At 54.8% G+C, this 19,909-nt stretch overlaps 1 protein-coding gene across 1 annotated transcript; it reads left to right on the top strand.

Annotated features, from left to right (window-relative positions):
- Nucleotides 1–2,210: 2,210 nt before the first annotated feature.
- Nucleotides 2,211–6,621, top strand: LOC309604001 (olfactory receptor 11L1-like; the record flags this gene model as incomplete). Its single annotated transcript, XM_082338866.1, has 3 exons — nucleotides 2,211–2,273; nucleotides 2,685–2,822; nucleotides 6,556–6,621. The coding sequence occupies 3 exons, from the start codon at nucleotides 2,211–2,213 to the stop codon at nucleotides 6,619–6,621; spliced, it is 267 nt and encodes an 88-aa protein (XP_082194992.1).
- Between the last annotated feature and the right edge of the window lie 13,288 nt (nucleotides 6,622–19,909).

The raw sequence follows: 19,909 nt of genomic DNA, 5'->3' as shown, positions 1-19,909 counted from the left end.
GGAGATGGGCTCTTGATGAGCTGGTGGCTCTCCTGTGACAGGTCTGGGAGCAGCTGGGGCAGGGTGTTAACTGAGTTACTCCTCCTGCCATCGGTAGTGCCTTCTTTGTGTGTGCACATGAGCTTCTTCTCACTTAACCTAACACAACCCAACAAGAACATGCATCTCCTGAGGCAGCTGTATTTGCAGGTTACATACCTATGCACTGGTATTATTTAGCATATTTAACATAGCAGCTCATTGGAATTGCTGTCCAGAAATGCATCAGGATTGGGGGAAAAGCTGTGCTGTTGCACGGGCAATGGCTTCATTCAGGGCCAGTAGCACAGTCTTGTTTCTAAGACTGGAGATGAATGGATTTAAGAGTGGGTACAGGACAGTGTTCAGCAAAGCCACAATTCTGTTTGTCTCCAAGGAAGCATCTCTGGAAGGACGCACATAGAAGCAATGCAGCTCCCATATGCAATGGCCAAGGTGGTGAGGTGGGAAGAACATGTAGTAAAAGCTTTTTTCCTCCCAGCGGCTGCTGGCAGGTGCAGAATACAGAAAAGGATGCCCATGTAAAATGCCAGAGTTAAACATAAGGAACCCAGTAGGATAAACGATAACAAAACAGAGTCTGTTTTCCAAAGCAGGCTGGGGTCAGAGCAGGACAATTTGAACAAGGGGGAGTTGTCACAAAAAAAATGGTGGATCTTGTTCGAGCCACAGAAAGTCAGCTTGTAGAGGAGGACCAGACGGTAACTCAAGACTGTGATGCCTATGACCCAAGCAGCAGCAACCAGGTGGATGCAGAGCTGAGGCTTCACGATGGCAGCATAACGCAAAGGCTGGCAGATGGCAACGTAGCGGTCAAAGGACATGACAGCAAGTAGAACCATCTCTGTACAGCCCAGGGCAAAATAGAAACAGGACTGGGCAAAGCAGCTGCTTAGTGAGATCGTTCTCCTACCAGAACTCAGGATCACAAACAATTTGATGCTTGTGGAGGTTGTAAACCAGATTTCCAGGAAGGCCAGATTGCTGATGAAAAAGTACATGGGGGTTTGCAGGCGGTGATCCACACACACGAGGAAAATGATGGTTGCGATCCCCATCACTGTTGTCAGGTATATGAGCCAGAAGGAGCAGAGAGAGAAATAGCTGTAGGCTTTGATCAAGTCCTGAGAAACCCTCTAGGATGAACTCAGTAACTGCAGTTTCATTTTCTGCTCCCATGCTGAATTTCAGTTCATCCTGCCGAGACAGGAAGATGGCAAAACCCAAGTGTGATTATTTCACCATCTGGATGAAAGGAATCCTTCCTTCTCTGCTTCTTTCCTTTCTTGCAGTCTTCCTCCTATAGAGCACAGAGAGAGAGAGAGCCCTTCAAGCCTTTCTCACCCCCTGATTTTTCTGGTTTACGTTTCAGTTTGAGTCCTCAGAGAATTTGTTGTCGTCTTTCTACCTTTCTCAAACACTCCTAAAGGATTCTTTCTCCAGAGCAGAAGATTTTAAAGAGGCTGCGAGCTATTTCACCCCATTCCTGGCAAATTCCACGTTCACTCAGACCTATTGCAAACATCTGTCACACCTATGTGCCAAACTCATCTCTTCTATTGCACAAATGCTAAACCATCAAATCAAATCAAATGTGTATGTTGAAAGCTATTCTTTCTACTTTTCAGAGGTACTCGCCTTTTTGCACTAGGAATCCCTGAGAGTCTCTTGTTTTCAAAATAAGCAAAATCCAGTATCTCTTTTGTAATCCCCTGCTTCCTTCCACACCTTCCAGCCACAGAGATATCTTAATCTCCAGCATGAGACTGACAAACATGTCAGGGGGAATGACCAGAGTGAACCAAATATCCAAGAAGGACAAGGTTCTGTGGAAGGGATGCCTGGGGGTGTGGCACTAGTGGTGCAGCCAAAGGATGGCAATGGTGACTGCATTCCCCATGACAGCGAGCAGAGAAATCACCAGCAGCATTGTGAAAAGGAGGGTTTTTAACTTGTGAAGGACTGAAAAGGCCTTCAAGAAAAATATTCTTGCTCTGGTATGGTTGTGAGGATCCATTTTGGTACCCAGTCAGTTGAAGGTATGGCAAGGGTAACTAATATTGTGCTTGGTGAAATTCATCTTGTTACCTTTGTCAACATTCCCTTCCCTTTTCTTAGGTTTCCTCCTCCTTCTTTCGTGGGCCTCAGATCAGATGCCTAATTTCTCCAGCATGGCAATCTGCTATACTTCCACTATCCTGCCCAGGCTGCTGGCCAGCTTCCTAACCAGGGACAGAACCGTTTCTGCTCAAGGCTGCATGACACAATTCTTTTTCTTTGCCTGTTGTGCAGGTAGCGAGTGTCATCTGCTGGCCACCATGTCCTAGGATCAGTACTTGGCCATATGCCACCCCCTGCTCTATGCCAGCCCCATGAAGCAGAAGCTCTGTCTCCAGCTGGTGGCTGGGTCTTGGCTAGCAGGATTACTAATGTCTACCAGAGTCACTGGGCTACTTTCCAAGTTACACTTCTGTGGTCCCAATGCAATTGATCACTTCTTCTGTGATTTTGCCCCACTGCTGGAGCTCACCTGCAGTGACACCACGGTGCTTAGACTGGTTACTTTCATCACCTGCTTTCTGGATGTGGTCTTCCCCTTTGTGTTCACCTTGGTATCCTATATCTGTACCATAGCTGCGATCCTGAGGATCCCAGCCACCACGGGGAGGCAGAAGGCCTTCTCCACCTGCTCCTCTCACCTCAGCGTGGTCACTGCTTTCTATGGTACCCTCATCGTTGTCTATATGATACCCAGAACAGCCTCACTGAGGCAGCTCAATACAGTGCCATCCTTTTTCTACACCACCCTCACGCCCATGGCCAATCCACTCCTCTACAGCCTGCAGAACAGGCAAGTCAAGGGGGCTCTTGGAAATGCCCTCAGAAAGACTGTGGCCTGCATCGAGAGCTCCTACTAGTTGTGACCCACCAGGAATAAACAGGTTGTGGTTGTGTCAAGTGTGGACAACTCAGAAGTGCATATTTTGTGTACCAGGTATATCTTTAGAAGTGCAGAATCTGGGGACTGTTTGGGGAATGAGAAGTGGGAAAATTTGTGTCTTAAAGACATACAGGTCTGGTGTTGAAGAGTGTAAAAAACTTCCCTGGCTTTCCTCTGTCTTTAAAGTAACCACAGTTGTGATCCTGCAAGTGGGAGCTGTTGAAATGCCACACCTGCCCAGGACTGGCAGAAAGCTTACTCTAAACATGCTGTTTTCTCTTCCGTTACCCAGCCAAGCTGAGGGGTGGGGTTCCTGCGTGTCTGGGATTTCTCAGGACATCTTCATATTGACAGTGAGAAGGGGGGGAGTTGAATCAAGCCCTTCCACAGGACATGTCTAAATCTGAGTAGATGAATCCCATCCTTCCTGTTCTCTGGGCTGTCTAGCAGAGAACTGTGAAAGCTAGTCTGATAGGGCCAGCCCCTCCGGAAAAAAAAGAAAAAGTAGATTGTTCTCCAGAAGAAGGGTACCTGAGCTGGGTCTCACCTTCCCAAATTTTTTAACACAGTAATCATTACTTTCCATTTCTTTCCTTCTCTTAATCTGACCCCCCTCCAGCACCCCTCCCCCAATGTAATTACGTATTTGTTTCCCACTGGCTGACTTCAATATTGCAACCTGAGTCCTCCTGTTTTCTTCTTTCTTGCAAAAGAGAGTGAGGTCATGCTCATGGGCCCTGACTGAGAACATCCACCCCCAGCAGCGGGCTTTCCCCATTTCCTAGCCTGAGGCATGCACACAGGATGGAAATGTCTCCATCACCCCTGATTTGCGCAAGGGCCTTCAGCCCTGACATACTCCCACAACACACTTATTCCTCCTCCACCCACAGACATAAATCCCTTCCCACTTCCAGGCTCAAATCATGGTTGCAAGAATTTGATGCACTTCAGAGGAGGCCTTGAGCTTCTTGAATCTTCTTGGTGCTTATGGCAATGTTCCTGGCTCCCTCCAGATTTGATGGACTTCCTGTCTATAACAAGGGCTTTCTGACAAGCTTTTATGAAATGTTTGTTTTTCCGTCATTCCTGTGTGTGGAAAGAGTAGACACAGAAAAGAAAGAAATAGCCACCAAAACGGATGCTGAGTGAAGTGCCAGTAAGAACCAGGTGAGGCACCCCCCCGGCTGTGGCTTCCTGGCAAGAAGTCTGTCCTGAGAAGGGGATCCAGCCTCTGCCACTCTGGAGTGGGGAATCAGCAGTGTCCATGCCACCTGGCAGAGACTGTCTGTCCAAGCACAGTTACTGTCTTGTCAGCTTTGAGCGCGAGCTTGAAAATGCTTGGCTGCAGGGGTAGTGCCTGTGGGATTATCAGTGCTCCAAAAGAGCAGTCCTTCCAGGTCTTTCTTGAGCAAGAACGGGAGAGTCATTGCTGAGGATGGGTTTTGGGGCCATGTGTGCAAAGCACAATGGATGAGCAGCCCATCCCCTTAACTCCACTCAACCACTCCAGAAGGTCACAGTGACTGTGCTCTGGTTTTGATTCCCCGTTTAACCCTCTCTGCTAGGCAGGGGCTCAGCAGGGAAAAATCTATGGCACTGGGCAACACAATTGCCCCAGCTGTACCAGCGTGAGGACACCATCCCTGCATGTGGTCAAGCCTTTGGGTTAACAGCCGAGCACGCTCACCCACCCTGCCACAGGGACCCCAGCCAGGGCTGTCCCCGGGCACTGCTTTGCTGTCAGGACAGACATCAGTGCTGAAGGAATGGGAAGGTTCCTGAGCCCAACGCCCATCCCCAGCCCCATGGAGATGGAAGCCTGATGTTCACCTCACCTGCAGGGCTGCTGGGGAACAGAGGGGTGCAGGGGGAGGCCCGGTGTCTGGAGGAGGGGGTATAAGATTTCTGCCTCCATGTGCCCTCCACAGCATGCCCTGGGATGCCATTGGAGCCTGGGGGCACATCAGTCCAGGGAGGGCATTTCCCTCACCCTGTTGCACTGCTGCTGCTGTGGAGCAGGGGACAGATGTGGCACAGACAGCTATTGCTCTGGGTGGCAGAGGAGGCTCCTCTCCATTGACCCATCCTGGAGTGGGCCAGAGTGTGGGAGCAGCACCTGCAGCCAGAGCCTCCTTCTGCCCCATTGCCCTGCAGAGACTTTGAAGGGGCAGTGCTCTGCAGTGCAGCCCTGTGCCAGGATCAGGCCCCAGCAGAGAGGCAGTCCCAACTTGCCCCACATCACAGGGATTCAAGTGCTGTTTGCTGCAGAGGGTCCCTGGGCACCCAGGGGAATACAGGACTTATCACGGGCACATCACAGGAGGAGAGTGCCTCTCCTGCTGGCAGGTGTCAAGGGGATGTAGCTCAGTGGCAGAGCACCTGCTTTGCATGTGGGAGGTCCTGGGTTCAATCCCCAGCATCTCCAGGGGTACTTTTGCCCTGACTCCCCAGCCTCAGGCAGGTGCGGGCTGGAGCTCGGGCACTGGTCCTCTCCAGGCCCTGTGGACCTGCCCTGCCCACCCAGGGCTTGCCTGTGAAGTGAGGAGGGCTGTGGGTGCTGGCTCTGCTGAGCCCCCTCTTGGAGGAGAAGCAGGCAGCTGTGCTGGACCTGAGCTCAGGTCACTGCCCTGCACCACAGACCCACCCCACCGCCCAGGGACAATGCTTGGCAGCAGAGTGTGGGGAGACCTCAGGGAGGGGAGAGGTGTCAGCAGCACACTAGGAATCATTTCTGGCTGCACTGAGAGATGTGGTGTGAGGGTGCTGGTCCAGCCCAGGCGTCCTTTGGGATCAGGGCCGCACTGCCCTGGTGGCTCTCCAGGGATAAGGGTCTGACATTGTCCTGTCTCCAGCTGGAGATCCCATACCACATGGGAAGCACTCCTCTGTGCCTGCAGGTAGGGCTGTCTGAGTTGGACGAGCCTGGGCAGGGCTGTGGGACTCCCAGCTGGAGGAATGACATTTCTTATCCTGACCCTGTCTCCAAGTCCTTCTCCTTCCACCATCACCACTGGCTTAAGCAGAGCCTCAGCTCAGGGCACCTGCAACTGCTGAGGTCAGGCACAGCCCTGCAGAGCTGGGGTTGGTGGGGCCAGTGCCCACCTCTTGTTCCTGGGGTGTTTGGTGTCTCTGTCGATGCTGTGCTGGTGGGATCAGGGAGGCACAGGCCTGTCCACAGCCATGCACAGGCGGGAAGGGCCAGATGGTGCCTTGGCTGCTCCGCCAGCTAAAGCACCTGCAACCAAACTGGTGTGTGAGACATGGCCTTTCCCTGCAGGGTGCTCAGCCCCTGGGAACAGTGAGCCCAAACTAAGAGAAATAAGGCTGCTCTCCTGTTGGCTTTTCACAGCCGTGCTCTGCCCAGTGTGGGGCAGCAGTGCTGAGAGTTGGGGGTCTCACTGTGACCCCCCTCAGGTAGGTCCTCAGGAGCTGCAGGAGCAAGCACAGATCTGGGGCACAGTGACAATCCTGCTTTGCAGTAGAGAACGGACCCCGCCCACAGGGCCAGACTGTTCAGGTCCCAAAATGCCATGAAATGAGACCTTTCTGCTCAGCTCTGCTGCTCCCTCAAGCACACCAGGCCTGTAGCTTACCTCCCTGAGGAAGAGGAGGCAAACCTGTACCAGGTGCCAGAGTAAGGGAGAAATATGATACCTGTGGGAGGGCAGAGGTGGTGGGGAGGTGCTATGGGACAGGCACTGGGCTCATCTCCCTGATCCCCACTTGGGGCACCTTGAGTCTGCAGGTCGGTCTCCATACGGCTCATAGGACCCACCATCCTGTGTTCAGAAGATAACACTTCCCTCTTTACTTCACTTGTATACCTTATTTCTCTGAGATGCAAGGCTGGAGCTTATCCCAGTGGGAGTTTTCCAGGGGATAGAGGCTGTGCTTGCAGTGCCCATGTTATGTCACCCATCACCATTGGAGTCTTGCCCTGGGAACACTGCTCTCCCGTGGGGGGCTGCCAGCAGGAAGGCTCCAGGGTATGGAGCAGAGGGATGTGTGAGCCTGGGATTCCTCCAGATCCCCCAGGGTCCCCCCAGGGGTGGAGGAGCTCCCAGCAGGGAATGGGGCAATGTGGAAGTGGGAGAGGATGTTGGTGACAACCGCCTCCTGTCCTCTTCTCCTCTAGGGCCAGATCCTGCTGTTGGCAGCAGTACTGAGCTGCAGCAACTCCCCACAGGGAGCCAACCCACCTTCCAGCCTGCAGCAGAGGAGCCTTTCAGGGAAGCGCTGGAGGGGTGTGCACACCCACCAGTGGGAGCAGGGAGGGCAGTCTAGGCTCCAGGTCCTGCTCAAGTATTAAACTCTTCTCCCCTCCTGGCTTCTGTGCTTTTTCTGTCCATGGGCGCAGGGGCTGGTGAAAGCCCCAGCCAAGGGAGAGGGACCCGGGCTCAGCTCCCGGCACCACCTGTTTTAGGGGAGGGACACAAAATCTCCTCTGCCATGGGAATGTGCCCACATGAGCATCCTCCTGCATGGGCCCTTCTCCAGGCCAGGGCCTAGACCACGGCTTTTGGCTGCAGCACACATCTCATGGGGATCCTTTCTCCATCCCCTGGCCCTCCAACAGCGCTGAGGGAAAGATGCCCCCATCCCCCCTGCTCCCATCCCTCCTGTACCTGCACACAAGTACTGCCCCAACACAAATCCAAACTGACACCCCTGGTAAGGCAGCAGGAGGGCAGGGGTGGGGGTTGGAGGGGAGCAGGAGGAGGGGGTCCCAGGGCTGCCATAGGGCCTTACAGCCCCTGCTCAGGAAGAAGGCAGCTCTGTGCCTGTGACAAGAGTGCTCGGGGGTCTGTGAGGGCCCAAGGCAGCAGGAACAGCCCATGGAGACTGGGGTCCTGGCAGAGCATGAGGAGAGGGAATTCCAGCCCTGTGTGTCCCAGAAAGTGGCTCTGCACCCTGTGCTGGGGCAGTGTGGAGCACAGCTGCCTCCTAACCTTTATGGGAGGTAATCCACGGGCCATGATCCCCGCTGGGGCTGGCTGGGGTGTTCAGGGCACTGCGGCCACCTTAGGGCTCACTTCTGTGGGGCAACAACCCAGGGCTTACCCTGACATGGCAGCTCTGTCATGGCCTCTGCACTGTGGGGCCAGTGTGGCCCAGGCAGGGCATGGGGGAAAGAGCAGCTGGAAACCCCAGGGTGAGGAAATGGGTGCTCCCACTGGGGTGCATCACGGCACCTTTCAGAGAGCTGTTTTGACTAGAAACTGCCTGTGGCCACCAGGATGGAAATGGCTCTGTCAGCAGGATTATTCCCCAGGCACCAGGGCCTCTCGCAGCCCCACAGCCTGACCACGAGCCTGCTGTCCCTGAGATGCGCCCCTTCCCTACCACTGTGCCTTTGTTCTCTGCTCCCCTGATCAGCCTCAGGGAGATGACCCGACACCTGGGCAGGCAAGCAGCAGCTCTGGGTCAAAGCCCCCAGAGACTTTTAATAGGAACCAATATGGATGCACAGTGTGAAAATGGGAATAAAAATAGAGGAAACTCCCAGCCATTTCTGCAGCCCATGGTAAAGGGAGACGGTTCCCTGGTGCTCACGGCTCTCCCAGCTGCACAGGCCTCTCCTCCCTCCTGCCTGCACCCAGCTGCGCAGCAGGGATGGGCTCTCCTGGCCTGGGGCTCAGGGACTGTTGGGCACCAAGCTCCGCTGTCACAGCCTTTGAGTCCTCACGGGGATGTGCCAGAGACACCTCTTCAGCATCATCATAGCCCATGCTCCCCAGGGACACGGACGAGGTGTCTCCTTCAGCTCCAGGGACCCCAGCACTTCTCCGGGAGCGCAGGCTGCTCCCTGCAAGCAGCAAGGCGGGACATTGCAGTTTGCCGCATGGGGTCTGTGCATCACCTTCCTCCCCACTCCTCACCACATTCAGCTCCTTCTCCCACCCCCAGTCCCTCCAAGGAAAACTCCTGGGTCAGGTTCCCCCTTCCCAGGAGGTCTGGGTGTCAATACGGTAGCAACTTGGGTGGCACCAGGGATGGTCCCCCAGGAACCGGCAGCGCTATCTTTCCCTCTCACCTCCGAGTGCATCCCTGGGCCCCGCTCCCTCCGCTGGTGCCCTGGGCATTTCCCAAGCTCCCTGCCCAGGGGCAGCATCATCCCCAGGGGCAGAAACCTCCCTGGCATCATCATAGCCATCCCCTGGGTCACCTCCGGGCAGGACAAGAACATCTGAAAGGAGAGGGGTGCTGGTGACAGCGAGGAGATACGTCCTGCAGAGCAGAGGATGGGAGGATGCGCAGGGACACAGGGCTGACACACTGGTATTGGCAGCACCACAGGAGACCCCCATGTCCTCCCCATCTGTGATGGTGACACTCAGTGACACCTCTGTCCATCACATGGCTGCAGGGACCTCAGCCCCTTCCTGCCTCCGTTACCTGGTGCTGATTCCACACCGTCCTCCTCCTCGCTGTCCCCAGGGGAGGGCTGCAGCTGGGTCAGGGACTCCTCTGAATAGGAGCCTGGCGAGATGCACAGCGGGTGTTAGGGAGCGAGCTCCACGGACCTGTCTCATGGTCAGCGCTGCTGGGGAATGGGGACCCACAGAGGCGGGGCTGCATGGGGAGGAGGGCTGGGAATCACCCTGCTCCCCCGGGACAAACACCGTCTCAAAGGTGCTCCCAGAGCTGCCCTATCGTAGCCCCTTCCCTCACTCCTCGGGTGTCACATGAGGTGCAGGGGCAGGAAGAGAGGGGCTGTCCAGCTGAGATGGGCAAAGCTGGTTGGGAGGAAGCTCCTCTCCCGGGCCCAGGACCTGGATGCTCTCCCCACAGACCACACAGCCCCAGCGCTGCAGGGACCATGGGCTGGGAGGCTTCAGGGGATCAGCCCTGTGTTGGGGCCAGGGGAAAGGGTCCTGCAGATGGGCCTGCAGGGAGGACCCACACCCACCTGAGCGACCAAACCTTGCCTGCTTCTCCCACACTGGGCTGTAACCAATCTCCTCATACACGGCCTCGGGGAAGAGCTCCTGAGCCCTCCTGGAGCCTGGGGACAGAGGCAGGGCTGGCAGAAGGACAGGCAGAGGGGCGATGGGACCCCACTGTGCTCCCCCAAACCTGTTCCTTTGGCCAGCCCAGGACTGGTCCGACAGCACAGCCCCACTGCTCTGTCCAGGCACGGCTGCCACATCCCCAGTGAGGGCAACATTGCTGTGGAGATTATCTGGGGCAGCGCCACCCTCACATCATCCTTTTGGAGACAGCACTCATGCCCCTCTGGCCCCTGCGTCATTCCCCCCTTGTCTGACCTTGGAGCAGCTCCCATGTTTCCTCGCCACCTGGAGCTGCCCCTTATCTGCCCCATGGGCCTATAGCAGGGCCCCTGCCCTGCCGGGGGATGGACAAGGATGGGCAGGGCTGGGCAGAGGGACAGCTTGGGGGCCTGACACCATGGAGATGGACTCTACTGCCCCATGCTCCTTCTGCCAACTCCCTTGCCCCAGAGCCCCCTCCAGCACTACCCAGAGCACTGCCAGCCTTGGCCATCTCCATTCTGCCATTTCTCTCCTTGCCCCATCACTACCTCCCCCCTCCTCTGGGCTCTCTCCACCCCTTGCTGCTGGTGCCCCATGGCCAGGCAGTCAATGGGGTGGTGCATGGGACAGGTGGTAGCACACAGTCTCATCCCCCCAGCTCTGCCTGTGCCCCTCAGTGACACCCCGCAGCACCCCACAGCCCTTCCAGGAGGCATGGTCCCTGGGACAGCTACGGAAGGACCCACCTCTGCGCCCAGCCCTGGCGCTTAGCACTTGCCCAGGCAGGAGGGCCAGGAGCAGGCAGAGAAGGGCCCCCAGGATGATGCAGATGATGACGGGCACTGAGACTCTCCCGCTGCTGGTCAAACGACCTCGGGTAGGATCTGCATGGGCAAGAACACGGAAGGGGCAACACCAGGCCTGGGAGAGGTGGGGGCAGCACCAGTCCTGACTCCCATCACTCAAGGCCGCAGAGGGTGGAAGACCCCAGGGCTGAGTAATGGGGAAGCTTCCACCCTGCTGAGGAAATTACAGACCTCCCCAACTCTCCCACCACCACCCCAGTGCCTCCTCCTGGCAGTTTCACACCCCAGCAAGGAGCCCCTTCCATCCAGCTGTGGGTCACAGCCTGGTGCTGGGGATACCCAGCCTCAGGCGGGAGGAGGAGTTACCTGCTCGGGGTGGGGATGCTGCTGTCCTGGCTGGAGCTGCAGAGGAGGAAAAGGAGAGCTGGGCTGAGAGGACGGGTGTGCGGGTACTGGGGAGCCTCCTTCCCAACACGCCCTGGGTGTGTCTGGAGATTTCCTTGACACACCCCACCCAAACTGCCCCTCCAGTAGTGCTAGAAAGGGAGGCCGGGACAGGGCCCGCGGCCTCTGCTCTGGGCGGCAGGCAGGATGGCACAGGCAGCCCAGGGGACAGCCCTGGGGCTGCAGGGCCCCCCAGGCAGTGGCCTGAGGACACCCAGCTCCACTGAGGCTGCTCCCCACCTGGCGCCAGGCTCCTGCACTCTGCAGGAATGGTCTCGCTCTTGGGAGGTCAGGGCCCATGCCAGGACCAAGTGGGTGAACGGCCTTCTCTAGCTCCCTGCCAACACCTGAACATGAGGTCCCAGCCCTGCCACTCACCTGAGCAGCGCACAGCAGCGTCTTCCTTATGCCGGCAAGCACCGCCATCCCCGGGCCGGGCCCAGCAGTCCTGCAGGGACAGCTCCGTCCCCCGGCACTCCACCTGCTCCAGCCAGATGGGGCCTTGCCCCATCCCAAATGCAGCCTCGTTCAGGGCAAGACAGTTTAATATGTGGAGGAGTGGATCTCACAGCAGGAGATCGATGCCCGGCCTGTCTCTGAGCAAAGGATATTTTGGAGAACACACCCTCCTCCCCAGTTTTATTGCTGACCATGACATCATATGGCATGGAATATTGATTTGGTCAGCTGGGGTCAGCTATCCTGGCTTTCGTCCTCATTGTCAGGGCAGAGCGAGAAACAGAGAAGGCCTTGATGCTGTGCACGCACTGCTCAGCAATAGCTACAATGTCGGTGTGCTGTCAAAGCTGTTTTGGCCACCAAGGCAAAGCACAGCACCACAGGGGCTGCTAAGAAGAAAATTAACTTCATCCCAGCCAGACCCAGTAAAATCTCTACCCCTTATTCCATACCGTGTGCATCCCGCTCAGCTCCTACAGTATTCAATACATTTCCATCCACCAGCACCACTCCCTTCCCCATCCTTTGACAGGACATAGACACAGCATACTGGGTTTGCCTGGTCTGGCTCAGGTGGACCTGGACAAGTCCCAGCACACTCCTGACTTCTCCCCTCACTCAGTCAGCCAAGGCTTTTTGAAGCATTCAGTCAGATTATCAACCTCAGGACAAGGAATCACATGTATCACGAGCCCACACCCCACACTGGTCTTACAGGTAGCTGTCAGATCCCCCACAACCCTGGGGAAAGGGAGTTCCCCACCAGCACCCTTCCCCTCTCTTTGGCACCTCAAAATCCAGTTTGCTGTTCATGGGCTCATTGGCTAGTTCCTCTCGTTCACATGGTCTTTGCTCAGATCCTCTGTGGGTCTTTTCCATATGGTCCCCATGCACATATTCTTCTGAAGTTGGCATTTTGTCCTTTTTTTTTATTATGTTCGCAGACAGCGTTGCCTGTGTCTTGCAGCAGAGAGAAAAGCTGAGAGTCTTCCCCAGTTCACCCTGTGTGGCCATCCTGCTGGGCTGGGCTGGAATGCGGGAGCCTCCTAGGCTGGTTCACAGGACTGGGCTCTTCTTTGTGTGCTGACAGGATTTGTGCCAAGGGCCCCTTGGTGGCCTCCTGGGAGGGGGCCATAGCCCTCAGGAATGTTCCAGCTTGGCTGTGTCCTCACCATGCTCCTGAAGTTCCCCCCACCCCAGCCCATGTCTGGGCTGCTTCTGCAGCCTGGTAAAGTGGGGGACCTCGACCCACCCTTGTACTTTGCTTTCTATTCACATCTAAACTCTGATTGTTCCTTCCGGTAGCTCTTATCAAAGAAGGTTTTATCCATTTTATACCTATGTTGCAATGGCTATATAGACTCAATTTCTCTGCCTTTATAAATGTTTACATATATCTATATAAATGCATACACATGTATATGTTTATAGAGGTATATGTATTTAAAATATTGTATCTAGTCATAAATAAATAAAAATATAGTTATACTTATTTGTACACTCACTTTTAGATATCTTTCTAAAAATGTTTATATTGTATAAAAATGCACATATATTTCTATCTGAGCACATCCTTGTCCAAAGGAGGCAGGCAGCCAATCAAAGGGATGCATGGGAACACATGGGTCTGACAGTGTCAAAGAAATGGCTGCCAGCCAACCACAGTGCAGTATGAGAACCTGTGGGGAATGAGGCTGTCACAAGTGGTGGCCTCCCTGTACGTAATGACAGGGGGCTTCCCTTGCCGACTGCTTCTGGGCGCAGCGGGAGGGGAGGCTCCTCTTGCCAGCCAATCACAGGATTTCCTGAGAAGACGTGGGTTTGATGCTCTCAAGCAATTGCTGTCAGCCAATCACAGAGCAGTGTGATGTTTAAGATCATGGCAGCTCACTGTCGTCAAATGGTGGCACCACGTCATAAAATGGCACCACCACGCCCCAAATGGCAGCCTAAACAAAATGGTGGCCAAAACAAAATGGCAGCCCTGGTGTATGCAGGGGAAGAGACTTCTAGGTCAGATGTACTTCCAGGTCAACCAGAAGGGGTGACTGCTCCTTCCAGCCAATCACAACCAAGCACGTGACCAGTAGAGGGGAGTGCCTTCCGGGGCAAATGGCCCCTGAGGCAGCTGGGAAGGGGCGGGACTTCTGCTGGCAGCTGGTGGGCGGGGCATGGCACGTGTCTGCCCTCCGGTGGCGGTGGTGCCTGTGCTCCTGGCGTGTTCCAGGGCCATGACCCAAACGAGCACAAGGAAGGCCCGTGGTGAGGTAAAAATGCTCCTTTGAACCGCTGTCAGAGAACGGGTCACTGCGGTGTCAGAGCTTCAGTGTCTGTGCCTGACGTGAGAACTTTCCCGCCTCCCTGTGCTTCCAGGCTGCACAACCCTTCCCAAAAAAACGCTGCGGGAACCTCCTGGGTCTCATGGGAAAATGTGCACGACTGTACTGAGGATCCCCTGGGAGCAGGGACAGCACAAAGCCTTTTCCGCGTGCCTCCTCCCCTGGCCGTGGTCTCCCTCTTTATCAGCACCTGAAGGCCCCCTCCATCTCCTCCCCACCCCTGGGTCTGGTGATGGCAGCTCTGTACTCAGTGGTGCCTCCAGCAGTGACCCCCTCATCTACAGCATGAGGAACCACGAGCTCAAGGGTGGAATTAGGAAAGGGCTTGCATAGAAGAAGAAACGACTCCCAGCATATCCCATCCAAACCTGGTGCTTTGGTGTATTATCATTATTTTTGTCATTATCATTTAACTTTCCCAATATTGTTACTCGTGGTTATGATGTTCCTAGAGAAATGTTTGGATTTGTCTCGCTTCTCCAGAGGCATGAACCTGCTCTGTCTCACCTGGAGCCTGGGTAAGAGTGTGTCTAACACCGGGGCGGAGCTGACTGCCCCATAGCCTCTCTGTAATAAAACGGGATCTCCCCTGTGCAGTGGGGAGATGAGCAGCAGCCATCCCCATCCAGCTGGAGCTGCCCCACACCCTGAGCAGCAAGGCCAGTGCGGAGTCACCCTGTGACCGCAGGCACCACAGCCAAATCACCCTGCAGAGCAGCATCGCCAGCTCGGGGCCCTGCGGGGGTGGTGGGGAGGGGGCGAGGAACGGCCAGGTAGATGAGAGGAGGGTTAGGGAGAGCTCAGAGCAGAGATGACCTGGGCTGGAAATTGCCTCAGAGACAAAAATACCAGCTGTCCTGGTTTCAGCTAGGAAAGAGTTAAATTTTTTCCTAGTAGCTGCTATAGTGCTCTGTTTTGGATTTAGTATGAGAGTAATGTTGATAACACACTGATGTTTTAGTTGTTGCCAAGTGGTGTTGCTAAATTGTTGCTAAGTCCCTGCATCCTCCTTCTTGCCGCGCTTCAAGACAAGACATTTGCTGTCTTCACATCATCAGGAACCTCACCAAATCCCCTTGACCTTTCAAACATGATTTCAGGTGGCCTTACAAGGACATCGCCATCTTCCTCAGCACTCATGAGTGCATCCCCTCAGGTCCCAAGGACTTATGCATGTGCCGTTTGTTTCAATGTTACCTAAGCTGAGACTCCTGCACCAAGGGGAAGTCTTCCTTGCTCCTTGCCTCTGGTCTTGGGGGCCTGGGATTCCTGAAGGTTGGTCTTACCAGTAAACGCAGAGAGGAAGAAGGCATGGAATACCTTGGCCCTCTCTGTGTTCTCTGTCACCAGGGTCCCACCCCATCTAGCAGCAGGCCCACATTTTCCCGAGCCTTCCTTTTGCTGCTGGCATCGTTGTTAAATCCTTTCTTGATGCCCTTCATGTCCAGATGGAATTACCAGATTGAGATCGAGATGGGCTTTGGCTTTCCTAACACCCTCTCTGAATGCTCGGGAGGTTCTTGGTGCCCTCCAGAAACCTCCTGAGTGTCTTGTGCTCTGCTGTGCTGCCCCTCCGGCAGATGTCCAGCTGGGTAATGTCCCCCACGAGGACCAGGGCCTACAAATGAGAAGCTGCTCATCTCATCTCATCTCATCTCATCTCATCTCATCTCATCTCATCTCATCTCATCTCATCTGAAGAAGGCCTCATCTGTTGCTTCTTCCTAACCCAGTTGGTCCACAGCAGACACCAACTACAACATTACCTGTGGTAATGTTGCTCTGCCCACTAATCCTGATCCATCGGCTCTCACCCGGCTCCTCACCTGTCACTAGCAGAGCTCCATGCTTTCCTTCTGCTCGCCCACAGACAGGGCACCTTCCCCTCCTCACTGACCTGCCCCATCCTTCCTAAAGAGGCAGCTTCCATCCATGGCCACGCTCCAGTGGTGTGAGCTATCTGACCATGTCTCTGATTCCTAAGTGAGATTACAGCTCAAGAACTGCCCACAGACTCCTGATTCCTCCTGTTTGCTCCCCAAGCCATCTGCATTCCTGTGCAGGCCCATCAGAGGTGTGCCCAGCCATGCTGATTCCCTGCTGAGACCGAGGGCTACTTGACAGGTGCCCACAAACAGCCCTGGTTGTACCCTTTGCTTCACCTCCAACTTTCTTATTCCCTGTTTCCCTTCTCCCAGGTTCTTCCCTTTGGTCATCCTCAATCCCTCTCATTCAAGAAGCCCACCCCTGATTCCCCTTTACCCGCTGGCCCTGGCTTTGCTTGCCTGTTGCCCTCCTTTGGTGTTTCTGGGCTGGCAGCATTGGGAATTCTTACCTTGGTCAGCAAGGCCGTTAAACTACTACCTCCTTTTATTATCCATCATGGCCTTCAATTCCTCATGCTGTCACCTTGTTAGAGGCACCACAGGACAGGGTGAGCCACCTACACGCACACAGGAACAGCTGACACAAGGAAGATTCAGTTCATGGGGACCCTGGGAAACCCTGGGATTTGGCCAACAGAAAGCTCATCAAGTTTGACAAGGAGAAGTGGCCAGTCCTGCATCAGGGGAAGAATAACTCCACGTATCAGGGCAAGCTTGGAGCTGACCAGCTGAGGAGTGAGCCTGAGGAGAAGGCCGTGGTCACTACAAGGGATGCAATAGGAGCCAGTGGAGCATGCTGGCCATGAATAAGGCCAGCTGCACACGGGGCTGAATTAGGATGAGCGAGACCACCCAGAGAAGGGGAGTTACCTTGACTCAGCGCTGTTGTGGCCACATCTGAAATAATCTGTCCTGGTGTGGGGCTCCATGTTCTGCAGGAGTGGGGAGGAACTGGAGAAGGTCCAGAGGTGGCCTGCCAAGCTGGGGTGAAGGGGCTGAATCACATGGCTTGTGTGGAGAGACCGAGGGACCTGGGCTGCTTTGGCCTCATGGCATAGAGGCCAAGGGCAAGGTTGTAGTAGCCTGCAATCGCTTGAGAGGTGGTTTCAGGGAGGATGAAGATTTCCTTTGTAGAGGAAACAGCATGAGGAAGGAAAGGCTTTGGAGTCTGAGCCTGGGCATGAGGAAGATGAAATGTCACTTGAAGGGTAGTGGTGTGGTGCAACCGGTCACTGGTGGTGGTGGTGTTTGTCTGTGATCAGCCCGTGGCTTTCTGTTTCAGAGAGAGATATTGGTACAGGCAGGGACATGGGAGGATGAGAGCAAGGTGGGGAAGTGGATCGTGTGTCTACAGCCTGCAGGGAAACAGGCACAGGCGTGGGACAGCGTAGGACATCCTGGGGTGGAGATGGCCAACGACGACAGACATACAAGAACTGCTTTTGACAGAGAGATAGGAAGGGATAGATATAAATGCCATGAAGGAGCTGATGAAAGAGTGAATTTGACTCCTGAAAGATGGGGCGAGCTTCTAAGTCCCTGAAGCTCAAAGCAGCGACGAGATAATTGGGAGGCATCTGAATGAACAAAAAGCAGGGGGAGGGGGGAGCCTGGAGAGAAATGGGAAGGGCAAATGTCCCACTACCTCTGCTGAGAAGATGCCCTTAGACATGGCCATTTAATCAAGAGAGGTGGGAAGACCTGAAAGATAAGGGAGATTGAATACACAGCGTAATATAATAGATAGAGCAGCCATAATGCAAGTACAGGAGATCAATATTTTTTCTCCTATGATTAATGCACTCCCTGCAAATTCCCATTCTGGCATGATGGGAAAACCCTGCCACTATATTAAAAGTACTCAATTGTTTCAGCTGGTGAAAATGGGCTCCTATTTTTTTCTCAGTGTTGCAGATTTCTTCACCTTTCCAGGCAGACCTTGTTTGCCTGACCACAAAACATCCAGGGGGCGTTTAGAGGCCTCCGTGTACCTGAGGTGTTTGCCAGGGGCTGGCAGCTCTCAGACAGGGCGTGTGGGAGAGCAGAGCCCCTCGGGATCTGCAGGCAGAGGCTGGGCAGGGGGTTCCCAGGATATCTGCACTGGCAGGAGGTGTCTGTGTCCCTGTAGCTGAAGGCATTTGGGTCCTACATCCAACCACAATAAGATCTAAAAGCTGAAAAGTGTTTTTAAACATTTTCTTTGCTTTGCATCTTTGTGTTTAATTCTTTGTTTTATGTTTACTGACATTTTCTAAACATTTTTCTTTTCAGGCTAGCAACATTTAAAAAAAAAAGGTCATCCCAGAGCCCTGTGCCCCCAAGACAGTTCCTGCCCAGGACTGTCAGCGATACCCCTCAGTCTTTGCCGAGAGAGAGTCACACTGGGGTATCGGCCTCTTTTCGCTGGCTGAGATGTTAGTTTAGGTGGTCACATACAGCACAGGAAGATTCCTGCCCCATAAACATTTGCTCTGTGGTTCTCAGAGAAGGGGCCTGACACCATAGGATCAGTTCAAGTTGGAGGGGACCTCGGGAGTTCTGCAGTCCAACCTGCCAGAAAAAAAAGGGTCAGACCAGGTTGTTCATGGCTTGATCCAGTCTGACTTTGGAAACCTCCAAGGATGGAGTCTGCACAGCATCTCTGGGTGACCTGCTCCAACGCTTGGCTCAGCTCACACTGAAACAGACTTTCCTTATCTGCAGGCTTAATCTCTCCTCTTTCACCTCCCACCCCCTGTCTTTTGTCCTCCCGCCATGCCCCATGGCGAAAAGCCTGTCTCTCTATTCTCCATCAAGTCCTTGTAGGTACTGGCAGGCCACAGTGAGCTCCTCTCAGCCTTCATGTCCCCAGGCTGGACTAGCTCATCTCCCTCAGCCTCTCCTCAGGGGAAAGGTGCTCCAGTCCCTGACCATCTTGGAGGTCCTTTGCTTCAAGCAGAGGGATTCAAGCACTGAGCCCAGCAGGAGGCTGGAAATGGCCAAACAGGACAATTCACCCATAAACTTGGGGTGTGCTGCCAGTGCTGGAAATGGCCAGGGAGAAAGGCTGGGGGGTTACAAATGCCCTGGGGCACCTGCCCCAACTCTCCATAGCACCAAAGGCACAGAGCAGCCTCCTCTCTCCTGCGTCTGCAAGTCTCAGCTCCCTTCCACGAGCCCTGGCTCTGCAGCACCAACCCCTGGTGTGAGTCCTCACCCTGCAAGGTTGGACAGCTCAGCTAACTTCAGTGCGTTCCTCTCCTGAGCACTTCCCAGATCAGCCCAGTCCCTCTCTGGCTCTCCCCATCACTTCCCGCACTCTACCCATCTCCCCCCTGTCCAGCCCAGAAAAGCAGCCCATTCTGGGCTCACCCCGTGGCAGTGCCCATTGATGGGTACTGCAGAGCTCTGCACACTCAACCCCACAGCCCCAGCCCCTCTGAAGGTCACAGTAGCTCCTGGGAGGCAGAGACGTGTCTCAGCCTCCCCATCAGCCCCAGGGCTGAGGGCCAGCCATGGCATGAGGAGTTGGAAGCCAGTGGCTGCTCCTGTCTCCAAGACATCCTTATTGTCCACTGCCAGCAAGCCCCTCTGTGCCAGCCCCTCTCCCAGGAAAAGACTCCTGGCCCAGGGGATCCTCAGGCTGCTCCGGCTGCCCAAGCAATAGAAAAGCCTGCCCGAGCTGGTGCATTCAGAAATAGATTTCTCTTTGCCATTTATAACGCTCTGGAAGCACAGAGGTGCTTCTTTGCTCTTCTCCAGGCATGTCCCTGCCCCCAGAGAGCCTTTCACCAGGGAAGTTTGTCCATGCTGGCCTGACCTGCCACTCCTACCCCCTCCCCGTGCTCTCCACAGGGCCCCAAGCTGTTGGTACGGCTCTGCAGAGCGAGTGGGCTGTGGTGCCTGAAAGCCATGGGGTGATGTCCCAGGCAGATCCCTGTTGATCATTCACCATCTCCAGAGGAACTGGGCACCCACAGGTGAAGGCTCAGCCCAGGCCCATTCTCTAACACATTGC

This window comes from Platalea leucorodia (genome assembly GCF_965183815.1).
Source record: "Platalea leucorodia genome assembly, contig: HAP1_HAP1_SCAFFOLD_295, whole genome shotgun sequence".
Classification (NCBI taxonomy): domain Eukaryota; kingdom Metazoa; phylum Chordata; class Aves; order Pelecaniformes; family Threskiornithidae; genus Platalea; species Platalea leucorodia.
Note: the sequence above shows the minus strand (reverse complement) of the source record. Positions and strands in the feature narration are given on the sequence as shown.